Source organism: Gopherus flavomarginatus, chromosome 24 (assembly GCF_025201925.1).
Source record: "Gopherus flavomarginatus isolate rGopFla2 chromosome 24, rGopFla2.mat.asm, whole genome shotgun sequence".
NCBI classification, from domain to species: Eukaryota; Metazoa; Chordata; order Testudines; family Testudinidae; genus Gopherus; species Gopherus flavomarginatus.
The window spans coordinates 10617733-10629838 of record NC_066640.1 but is presented as its reverse complement, the minus strand read 5'-3'; the positions used below and the strand labels follow the sequence as shown (position 1 = coordinate 10629838).

Sequence of the window (12106 nt, the reverse complement as noted above, 5' to 3'; positions counted from 1 at the left end):
TGGACGCTAACCTCCTGGTAGCTGACTCCTGCTCTGACCACTAGGTCAGACTGCCCACTCCCAGTCATGACAAATTGCTAGGATCACTTTTGGAGCCTGTTTTGAAAATTCGTATTACCCGTGGGCCGTCTCATTCAGCAGCTGGTCTGCCAGAAGGAGACGTAATCTTCCATAATGCAGCCCAGGCCCTGTCTGCACTATCCGTGTTAGCCCAGTTTGCAAGCAGTGAGCGATGCGAGCTGGCCTACGTGAAATGAGTTTGCTGGGCCTCGATCCATTTGCCAGTGGACATCACCCAACCCTGCCTGCGATTGGCAGCCTCTATGGCGAGGCCAAGGTGTGAGTGGCATGCTCCTCACAGCCCTCGAGAGGCTCTCCACCTTTCAGCATGGGCAGGCATCTTGCTCTGACACTGCCCCAGCTGTTCCAAGACCTTTCCTCTCCAGGATGGTAAATTTGGTCCATTTTTATCAGTGTTACATCGATTATTTTGATTGAAAAAGACACGCAAAGCCCTGCTCTTTGTCCTATCATTCCATGGTGAAACACAAAGGATCCATGTGGTATTTACCCCAGCGAAGCCATCGAGATCCCCCGCCCTCCCGACACCAGCTGACACCTGTCCCCTCACAGGGTGATTCTTGCCGGACATTAGTGAAATGTATCACATGCTGCACAGTCTTTTTTCCCGCCCTGTTCTGCCATCTACAGTATGAAACCACTTACACTCTGCGAGTACTTGAGCTTTGATGCCTGGTCCTTGGAGGACTATTGACGTTTGTGAAGCACTCTGATAAGCTAAAGTGCTTGGAGGGGGATATTACGCTTCCGTCCCATGGAGCACCCTTCGGTACAGTGCCAGAGCCGCTCTGGATGTGTCTTGGTTTCGGTGCATGGCAAGCAGGGGGAAGGGGGGGTTTTCAGGTGCTGCTTTAACAGAGCCCTTACATTCATTAGTACTTACTGAGCTAGGGGCCCACTGAATACATTGGCACCGTTTAGCTAAGTGGTGTTTAGATACAGATTGCAGACTCCAGGGCCCTGGGCCTGGCATGCCTGTCTCCAGATCTGCTCCCGCGACTCCTTATTGAACCCCCGGAAGGCGAATCCTGTCTCGTCTGTCTATTCTGCATGTCTAAAGGACCTGGGTGTCCCAGCACGACTAGGAATTCGGGAAGGAAGGGGGAGGGACTCTGCAAAAGCCTGCAATACCTGCGACAAGGAAGATAGGATTTATTAGCCCCATTTTGCAGTTGGGGAAAATGAAGCACAGGGAAGGTAAGTGACTTAACCAACATCACACAGGGAGCCAGCAGCAGAGCGGGAATGGAACCCAGGAGTCCCTGACTCCTAAACCTGTGCTGTGCTGTCATCCTTCTGCTCGCTTCTTCAGAGCCTGCCAGGGCCGACGAGAGGGGGGAAGCCGGTACAAATTGCTGGTGCCCAGCAGTTTGGAAGGGGGCCTGGGACCCGGCTTCATCGGCCCTGTTTAGCCTTGTTTAGCTGGTCTGCCCTTGCTGGGGGGCCCCCAAATTTTTTTCACCAGGGCCCAAACCTGCTTTTGGCAGCCCTGAGCGCTGCTAGATCACTGGGGCCTGACTCTGGTCTTGTCTGCACCGCTGCAAATCCATCCCCGCCCCTGGCGTCCTACGCACCTGACAGAGAATGGGGCATGGGGACGGAGATGAGCTAGGCTTGGACGGGATCCCTGGGTGGGCAAGTTCTGTACCTGACCTCAGATGGTGGCCCACACCTGGTGCATCAGGGGAAGGTGAGACTCCCTTAAGGCACCTGGCACACATAGAGGAGAAGGGTCCCACCAAATTCTTTCCTAAGCTAGCAGCAAGAGATCTGCTTAGCCCCAATACCTCGCCTGGCCCTTAGAAACCGACTCTCCCCATGTCCCAGACTCTGGGGAAAGCTGCTGTGGCCTGGGAGGAGAAGGAAAACCAGGCGAGGCAGCAGCGGCCACTGGCCCCCGTTGTGTTTAAGGCGGTGTCTCTCCTCCAGCCCCCCCAGCAGGTCCATTGTGTGCAGCCAGCGGGAGCGAGGAGATCGGTGCCAGCCGAATGCCAGCTGCGCTCTGTAGCGCGTGGCGAGGCGCAGGAGCAGCCTAAAAAGCCGGGGGCAGCTGTGTTAGGAGGAATACGGCTCGGCGGCTGAGGCGGTTTCTGGCACCCGTAATGAATGAATTGTGGCAGGAGAGCGGGTATAAAAGGAACCGGCGGGGCTAGGGCACCTCATTCCCAGCCCCGAGCCAGCCGCGGACCTGCTGCCTTCCCCCCCTCCGGCTCTGCTTGCGCATTCCCCGCCGGCAGGTAGGCAGCTGGGGTGTCTGCGTGCCGGGCTGGGGGCGCCCCGTCCGCCCATCTGGGGTTCACCGCTCGCGGGTCTGGGGCGCGCCTGGGGCCCCTCACTGCGGACCAGCCCAGCAAACCCCAGACGGGGTGACTGCGCGGGGATCTGTCCCGCGTAGCATGCGGGACTGGAGCGTTAGCAGGGGAACCGTCCCGCCTCCCCCCCGCAGCCCCAAGAAGTTAGTTGGAGGCCGGGCTGGGGCTGGCAAGGAGCGGCCTGCAGCCCCCTGCGCCCGCGGGACGCCAGCCACAGGTGCCCGTCTGAAAACTTCCCGCCCCTTGTGGAGCCGGGGGTGGGGAGCGGGGACTCCTGGCCCAGGCTGGCCCCTCCGCGACCGGCCGGCGTGCGCTGAAATGCCTCGTCTGCCCCGGGAGGTCACCGGCCACTTGGCGAGGACGCAGCCGGTGCGCCCTGGCTGGCCCCAAAGCCGGGCCGTGGGAGCGGGGGCGATCCCAGGCGCTTCGTGCCCCGGGCGCCCCTGGAGGGGGGCAGCGGCTGGCAAGTGGCCCCCAGGGCCCCCGGTGGGCTCCGGGACCCGCTCCGCCCGCCCCCGTGGCCGCTGGGCGCCGCGGCTGCTGTCTGTTTCCCTCCGCCGGTGGGTACCGGTTTTCGGAGGCTGGCTTGGCCCGGCCCGGGCCGTGGGGGCGCCAGACATTCCCGGGAGCCGGGGCTCGGCAGCGGAAAGGAGTTAACCGAGGCGAGCGGCGGCGGGGGCTGGTGGCCCCGGGTGTCAGGCGGCGCCGGGAGCGCTAATGGAGGGGGGTGATTTCAAATGCAGGTCGGATTGGGGGGGACCCTGTGGCCTGGGGGGGCGGGCACCCCCCGGAGCAGGCTCTGTAGCCCGCGAAGTGTTTGCAGAGCTCAGGGGGGTGTTGGCTGCTGGACCCTGCAGGGCTGGGCGAGTGACTCAGGCCGGCCGGGAGCCACTGGCCCCAGACAGCTCCGCTCGGCGGGCCGGGCCCAGAAGTTGCCCGGGGAAATGCCGCAGCTCGGGCGAGTCGTGGCAGGTTCGCTGGGCTCGGAGCCCGGGGGTGGCGAAGCAGCAGGTTGGAGCGGGGCGGTTGGGAGGGTGAATAGGGGCACGAAGAAGCCCCCAAACCCTCTCCAGCACCCTGCAGCCAGGGAGGGCGGGCAGATACACCGACCTCCCCACACCTCCCGGGGAGGGGGCAATGCCCTCCGTCCCTCCCTCACAGATCCGGGCCCCCAATCCCTCCGAACCCCATAGTAAGGCTCCAATCCCCCCCCGGCCCTGTGGAAGAGTGGGGGGGCAATCCCCACTGAGCCCCATTGTGAGAACCCCAATTTTCCCGAGCCCCATTGTGAGGACCCCAATTCCCCCCAAACACCGCAGAAGGGTGGGAGCCCCAGTTCCCCCCCCAGCCCTATAGTAAGTGCCCAATTCCCCTCCCTGAGCCCCATAGAAGGGTGGGAGCCCGAGTTCCCCCCAAACCCCATAGTAAGGGCCCAGTTGCCCCCCAAGACCCATAGTAAGGCTCCAATCCCCCTTGACCCTGTGGAAGGGGGGCAATCCCCACTGAGCTCCATTGTGAGGACCCCAATTCCCCCCAAGCACCACAGAAGGGTGGGGGCCTAATCCTCCCCAAGCCCCATAGTAAGGCTCCAATCCCTCCTGAGCCCCACCAAAGGGTGGGGGTCCCAATTTATTTGCCGTTCCAGACCTCTACCCCGTCGACTCTGTTTCTGACCTAGGCATGATGAGCCCCTGGGGCTTTGCTTGTTTATCTTCCAGAGGGTGAGTGACGGGGAGTCTAACTGCCACTCCACCCTCCTTGGCTTCCTCCTTCCCCTCCACCCCAGAAGCAGCAGCATGTGGCTCTTGGAGAGGATCCGGGGCTCGGTGGAGAATGGCGCCGGCCGAGCCAGCGACTCGGGGGATAAGCAGGGCAAGGGCCCCCTGTACAGCAACGTGCTGACCCCCGATAAGATCCCTGATTTCTTCATCCCGCCCAAGCTCACGACGGTGCCGCCCGAGGCTGAGGGGGCAGAGGGGAAAGCCAAGCCCAACCTCGGCACTTCAGCCTCGGAGCAGAACCTGTCGGCCCGCAAGTCCCCGCGCAGCCCCCGCCTGCCGGTCAAGGCTGCCTCGGAGAGCAAGAACCTGCTGAAGGCTGCCAGCCGGCACATCATCCAGATCGAGAGCGCCGACGAGTGGGCCTCGGAGGAGGACTTCAGCACCAACGCCGACCCCCAGGCCCAGACGGCCATGTCCCTCCCCTACGTGCCCAAGGCCCAGACCTCCTACGGCTTCGCCACCCTCATGGAGAGCCCCCACACCCGGCGCAAGGAGTCCCTCTTCCACAGCGAGCACGGCAGCCTGTGCCAGTCGCAGACGTCCTCGCCCAGCTCCCAGCGCAAGGCAGCAGCCGGCGGGGGCAAGGTGAATGGGGAGAGCGCCCGCCTGACCCCCTCCGACATCGGCATGTCCCTCATGAACCCCTACCGCTACTTCAGCGGGGGGGAGAGCGACACCTGCTCCTCGGCCGAATCCTCGCCCTTCAGCTCGCCGCTGCTCTCCCGCTCCGTCTCCCTGCTGAAAATCTTCAGCCAGGACAGCCAGGCGAAGGTCATCAAGCTCAAGCACTCGGTGGCCCGGAACAGCTCCCTCTCCACCGACGACAGCTCGGCCGACACCAGCCCCAGCTCGCAGCGGCGCATGCGGTGCGCCACGCCCCCGGCGGGAGCGACGGGGGGCGCCCTGCCCCAGTCCCTCCTGCCTCCGGACTCGCCGGACCGCCTGCACAAGGAGCACACCATCCGGCTGAGCAAAGGCGGCATCATGCGGCTCACGGCCGAGTACGATGCTGCCAACGCCCGGCTGCGGGTGCGGGTCATCGCGGCCGAGGAGCTGTTTGACAAGCTGTGCGACACGCGCTCCATCAACTGCTGCGTCTCCCTCTGCCTCAACCCGGGCAAGGTGCAGAAGCAGCGCAGCACCATCATCAAGAACAGCCGCAACCCGGTCTTCAACGAGGACTTCTTCTTCGACTGCTTGGGCGCCGGCAACGTCAAGAAGATGGCCCTCAAGGTCAAGGTGGTCAACAAAGGCAGCAGTCTGAAGCGGGACACGCTGCTGGGCGAGAGGGAGCTCCCGCTCACCTCCCTGCTGCCCTTCTTATAAACCCGTCTTCCACCTCCCTGCTGCCCTCCTTCAGGGGATGGGCAGGGAGGCGTTGGGGAGGAGGGATCAGGCCACCGTGAGGGGCGTGGGATGCTCCCCTGGGGTAACGGCATGTCCATCCCAGGCTGTGTGTGCGCGCGCGTGTGTGTAGGGGGGGACAAGACCCATCCCGCTCCCCCAGGATGGGTCTCCTTTGCTGATCCTTCCCTGCATGGGCGTGCCTGGAGGCGGTGGCTGCTGTGTGTCCCATCAGGAGGCCGTGAGCGGCTAGCAAGTTGTACGTTCGTCTCTGGAGAAGCTGTGGGGATGAGGCATGCTGGTGGCCTGCGTTCTCCGGGACCCTGCTGGAAGGTGTTGATGGGAGGTGGGTTATCCCTGTGCGGGTTGAGGACAGCCTCGCACAAAAGAGGCAGCAGTAGAGATTTCAGTCTCACAGCTCAGCAACCCCTTCTCCCCCCTCCCCTCCACCCCCCGATTTCTCATCTCCATGCCGGGTCCCAAGACCCAGCTGCCTTTGAGCGAGGGGTGGGAGGCTCCCTCAGGCCATTCCTGTTGGGCTCAGGCTTGATGTGGGGCGTGCGGGTGGAAGTGGCAGGGACAGCTGATGGAGTGTAGAGCTGGGAGAACGATGCCGCGAGGCTGAATCCCAGCCGTGGCGGGACCGTTTTTGAGGCGTGAACAGGGCACAGCCTAGTCAGTAATGGGGAGAAGGGATGCTCTAGGGAACAACCCAGTGCTATCTGGCAGGGAGGGAAAAGATGACTCCACCGGCCTCTTCCATTTCCAATTTCTCTCCTCCTCAGTTGACTGACAGGCAGAGAAAGGGCAGGGGTTGTTGGACAAGGCTCTGCCAAGTCTCTCAACATTGATATGTCTCTTAAAGCTCCAGCTCCTGGAGTTAGGGGATTGCATCAGAATTTCAGCTTGCTGGCTTGCTTTTAAAGACATTTCTAGCCCTCATGGCTGTAGAGTAAAGCTTGAAGCCATGACTCTAGTGGCGCAGAAGACAGACAAAATGAGCCTCAAATGTATCACTTAAATTCTGTTTGCCAAAGGCTGGGAATGAGTGACAGGGGATGGATCACTAGATGATCACCTGTTCTGTTCATTCCCTCTGGGGCACCTGGCATTAACTACTGCTGGAAGACAGGACACTGGACTAGATGGACCTTGAGCTGACCCAGTTTAGCCAGGCATGAAAATATCACTCAGTCTCTCTGAGGTTGCCAGGGGCAGCTTTTAATGCCCCATCAATGTGAAAAGCTCCCTCTGCGACCGCTCCGAAGTCCTTGCCGATCTTCTCAATGGCTTTCGGATCAGGCTCTTGTGCTAGTCTGCTTTATCTCCCCCAGCCCCACAGTGCAGTTTAGACCGCTATGGCTGTGGGGGCTCTCCTTCCTCTGGGGAAGGGGCTTCTACAGGCTAGCATGGAGAAGTGATTTCTTCCACTGCAGACAGGAGACTCTTCCCTCTGATCCAGAAGATTTTTGCCTCTGGCTACTGCCATAGCTACTTCTGGGAAACCTCATGCCATCCAGAAGATGCACTGTCCAAGCCCCCCTATCCCTGCACGTTCTTCATCCCTGCGCTCTGCAGAAGGGGGAGGGTGGACAGTCTGATCTATTCCGTTTAAAAGCAGCAACAGTGTTTAACCCCCACGAGGCTGCCTGTGGCTAACCTCCACCTCCCTCAGCAGGAATGCACACGCGAGGACACGGTGGTGCATTAATAACCGTTTGGGATTATCCAGAGCAGCACACAGCAGGGCGCAGCAGGGCCAGTAACACCCACAGTGTCTCACACAGGGAAGTGGGACCCTGGCTCTGAGCTTTGCACAAACTGGTCTGACCACTGTCAGGGATAAAATCAAGTGTGCGAACTCAAAAGCGAGATCTGGGTCCCGGCCTGACCTTGCCTCTGAGCGCTCTATGCAGCAGGGGTGGAGGTGCAGAAGGGGAGAACAAACCACAATGTTTGTGTGGCTCATCCTTTTCCTCTTGGCTTATAACCTGCTTTGGGAGGGCAGAAACCTTCGCCCGGGAGCTGCGATTATTAAGATATCGCATGAACGGCCTCTGGGTTCGTTAGCGCAGGCGGATTCCTAGTGCATAGGAGACGGGTTTGCTCGAGCAGAGAGAACAAGGGTTACACCATTAACAGCCCCAAAAGAGAAGCTTGGGGGGAGAAACCCACAGATGGGGAAGGCTCACTTGGCCGCGGTTTATACTGGGACCGATCCCTGCAGAAGCCCTCCCAGCTTTTTACACAATATGCACCGAGAATCTGCCCTGACAAAGAGCCAGTGCTGTGGGAATTTCCCCCCCAATCCCATTACAATTCTGTTTCTCTGTCGCTGCAGGCTGATTAGAATAATCAAATCAGACAATGGTTGGGTGAGGGGGGGAGTACATCTCTCCAGCCTTGTCCAGGGAAATCTGACTCTGGAAGCTACTGCAGTGTCATGAGAAACCCCTTTTCCTGTGGGCTGACTCAAGACAAGGGTGCTAGTCTGGGCCCCTGGTTCTTTTTTTCCTCTTGATGTTTTTTATTGTTTTTTTTTAATTGGGAGTCAACTGTTTTCTTTCGCCACCTCCTGTTGCTTCCCTCCCTTCCCCTGTGGTTCTGAAACTAGAATTCAGCAAAACTAGGAAGGCAGTGGGGGGGGGGGGGGGAGGAGAGGAGGAGGAGGGGGGGGTTGTTGGGGGTAGGGAAAAACAGAGACCTTTATTTGTCCTTTTCTGTGATATGAATGTTGCATCAGGTTCTCTGCATGTTTTTGGTTTTGATTTTCTTTTTGGGGGGTGGGGATTGTATGAGCCAATATCCCCACCACCCTCCTTGCACACGCTGATTATTGTTCCCTTTTTTTTTTTTTGCATTAACCTTTCTTGGCTGCGTTCGATGTTACTTTCCAATACTACGCAGCAGATGGCAGCTGCAGAAATTTCAGTGTAAGCTATTTATATTCCAAGCCGATCGTTCCCACTGTATTTTATTTCTGTATGTAAATATGGGTTTAGATCTACCCAAGGCGTGGTTTTGAATTGCTCAATATTTGCATGTCTTCGCTCCCCCCTGTTATATTGATATGATTATAATGATTTTTCAAGCTTGTTTAAAAAAAAGAAATCACAACAGAGGAATGAAACAAAGACGCCCTCGCCAAAAAACTAAAACCCAACCCCAGCCCTGAGACCTTTAGGGGGTAAATTTGCCCAGCTGCTGCCTCTTCTGATCCATTTCAGAAAGAGCTATGCACAGTATGGGCTTGATGCTCACAGAAATCAATGAGAACATTCCCATTGACTTCAGTGGCGCAGGATCACCCCATGCTGGCCTCCTCTCCTCTTGGATGATTTGTGGCAAGCCTCCCTCTTCTTGTAGATGTCCCCGTCTGTCTGCGTGGCATGGGTGGTGCCTGGGGCATGCAAAGCAGGCCGCTGAGCTGGGGCTGTGAACTGCTTCAAAGCCTGTGGAGAGAATAGAGGAAAGCTGGATTCTGATGGTTCCTTAGGTAAAGCTTCTACTGGGGCTGTTTGCTGGAGCCCTTACTCAGGGCTACCCAAAGTGGATAGGGGGGCCCACGAGAATATAGTATTCTATAGTATTGCAACTTTTTCTTATGGAAGGGGCCCCCTAAATTGCTTTGCCCCAAGCCCCCTAAATCCTCTGGGCAGCCCTGCTCTTACTTGGTTCTTACTCAAAGATTTCATTAAAGCCAGTGGGAGCTTTGCCTATGTGCAAACTTCAGGGTTTGGCCCAGTGGGACAGCTACCCGAGAGAACCCAGGTCTAGTGCTCTGTTCCCAACTCTGCCGCTGGTCTGCTGAGTGACCGTGGGCCAGTTACTTCCTTGCTTTGTGCCTTGGTTTCCCCATCTGTACAATGTAAAGCACTTGGAGTGGTATGGATGAAAGCACCATGTAAGAGGCTTTATTATTAATTAACTCACGGGAGTAAGTGAACTTCAGGATCAGGCCCTTTGTAAGGACCGGCCCATCTAATTCAGTGAATGCAGGACAGTGCCCTTATCTGGGGGAGACTATCCTCACCCCTCTCTGAGAACTGCTGTGCGGGGCCCAATCCAAACCCCACTGACGTGAATGGAAAGATTCCCATTCACTGCATTGGGGCTCAGGGTGCGAGGACAAGGTGAACTGGGATGTGCCTAGAGCAGGGAGGCTGGGATTAGGGGTCTGCTGTGGGCCATCTCATGAGAAGGTTCTTGGATTGCAGCAAGCGTCTTAAAGGCACAAAAGTAAGTGTGTGTGTGTGTGTGTATAGTGGAAGTACCTCTCCGTCAAACTAAATCCACCACATTATTGAGAGCAGTGCATGACTCCGGCCTGGAGATTTGTGGTTTAACAGCAGATCAGACTCCCTGGGATCACTGTGACCAGACCCAATGGGTCAACGCTTGCCATGGCCAGTAACTCACTGCAGTATGCTGCGTTTCAGCCACCCTAGCCTTTAAGTGAGAGTAATGCCTAGTAATCAAATGCTAATGAATTCATTTACAGACTAATGCATTAACTTTGATGTGCGTTCTCTTTAATTTTTAATGAGGGTGGCTAGGAGACTTCCTGGCATATTTATTCATTTTTTTCAAATCATTTGCAACAAACACAAATTATTAACAAGTCATTGTTTTTGTTTTGCAATAGGATTCAGAACCCCCCCTTTCCCCTGTGCCCATGAGCACAGCCATGTGCATTCCCCTTTGGAGCAGTCTGCAAAACTCTTGGGAATATTCATAGGAATTAGAAGGGAGGTTGCATACCATGAGCTTTTGAGTCAGATAGGGAGTTGGTGAATTGCCCGATATTCAGGTTGTTTGTTTAATCCTGCAGGCTACCGGAAAGCTGCCTTCTGTTAGCCCCACTGGACCACTGACTTTCAAACTGATGTGCTAACTCGGTTAGGAGTCAAGCCGCTAGACTAGGTTTGTGTTGAAATGCAGAAGAATGGACCCATGACTGGAGCTTGGCATCCAGCTGCTGCAGCTGCAGAGAAGCAATATGCCGCTCCGAAGGAATGAGGCCGGTGGGCTTTGGGTAGCGCTGGGTCTGGGTCTCCTTTCCTTAGCAGGGCTGAAGGAAGGGAGTGCTAGGAGATCGAGTTGCTCATAATTTGTCTGTCTGGAGGTTGTGCGCACCTATGAGTTGGCTTTCCGTTTCAGTTCCGCTCTCTTAGGAGTGTGGCATCTTCTGAGGAGAGCTGGTGTTTCATGAGTTAGGAACATCCTTTGTTCATAGACCACTATCTAACACATCACTGTGCAGGACTCAATGGGGGTGGGATGGAATGGGACCATCTAGACCATGTGTAGTGTGAGAACCGTGCTGGAACTGATCTGCAAGGCTGGGGATGCTAATATCACTCCTAGAGTGAAGGGAGCCAGTGGGAAATCTGCGGGGTTGGGCCTGCGCTCTCTATATGATACCCATGAAGGAAGCATAGGCAGCTCCCTGACGGAAATGAAGATTTGTGTCCACTCTTCGTTCCTGAAGGAATTCTCCCCAAGGGGCTGTCCGTAAGTTACATAGTGCAGTCGGTGATTATTTTTCAAGATGTGGCCCTTGTAACTCTGAAACAAACATGCAAAATGAAGAACCCACTCACCCCACCATATGTTACATAGTTTATGGACAGCTTCCCCCCACCCCCCAGTGAAAATAGGTCATGGCTGCAGGACAACTTCTCATGGAGATCCATTTTAGGTGGATGGGGAGAGGTTTTTGTCAAATTCCATCAGACCCCTGTGCAAATCATTCTCCTCCCCCTGGCAGAAGGATGAGTAGGATCACCATTGCTGAGATGAAGCTTGCCTCAATTTGTTTTTTGAGGAGTGGAGGGGAGTGAATTTCCAAGTTGGTAGTGGGGGACAGGTGAGTCTCCTTCCCGCTCAGGATCCTGGTTCATGGGAAAGTAGGACCTGGTCCAGGTGAGATTACACCATGAAACCCCCCCATCATTGACATTAACGGAAACTCATTATCCTGGATGAAGCCTCCTGGCATCTCTGAGGCGGCTCTATCCGTGAGGGGCTCTGATTGGCTCTAGGCTACACAGTGGGATGACACTCGGATCTGGAAAGGTCAGCAAGATGCTTTTATTTCAATGGACTCGCTCTGCCTAGGACTTGTGGACACTGAGCAGGAGCCAGGCCCCAAGAGACAAGGGGAAATTGCGCTGGGAATCTTTTCCTGTTCTGTTCCTTCTGCCGGAAGGCCAGCGGCGTAGGTAGGCCTTCTGCTGGAAGACCAGGCCTACCTACTGGTGCTACTGGCCTTGGAAGAGATAGTGAGTGGATTGTATTATCTCTGACCTCAGCATGTGGCTAATGGTCACTTGCATCAAAGGGCCAACTTGTGTTCCCAGTTATGCTAGCTGCATGGACTTGATCTAATTCCTACGGAAGCCACCACAAGTTAGCTCCGGTCCTGACTCCGCTGGCTTCAGTGGTGGAACTGGGATATGAATCTATCCCTTAGGGCTGTATTTGGCTCTTGGTCCTACCCGTGCCACCTCGCTGACATCCGTGGGGGGCGCTGGAGAGCAGAGTCTGGTCTCCGGTGTCTAAGACCGTCTCCGAATACAATCCCCA

At 56.7% G+C, this 12106-nt stretch overlaps 1 protein-coding gene across 1 annotated transcript; it reads left to right on the top strand.

Annotated features, from left to right (window-relative positions):
- Window positions 1-2252: 2252 nt before the first annotated feature.
- Window positions 2253-8115, top strand: C2CD4C (C2 calcium dependent domain containing 4C). The gene is made up of 2 exons (XM_050934147.1): window positions 2253-2318; window positions 4112-8115. The coding sequence occupies exon 2, from the start codon at window positions 4190-4192 to the stop codon at window positions 5498-5500; it is 1311 nt and encodes a 436-aa protein (XP_050790104.1). The 5' UTR covers window positions 2253-2318; window positions 4112-4189; the 3' UTR covers window positions 5501-8115.
- The last annotated feature ends 3991 nt before the right edge of the window (window positions 8116-12106 follow it).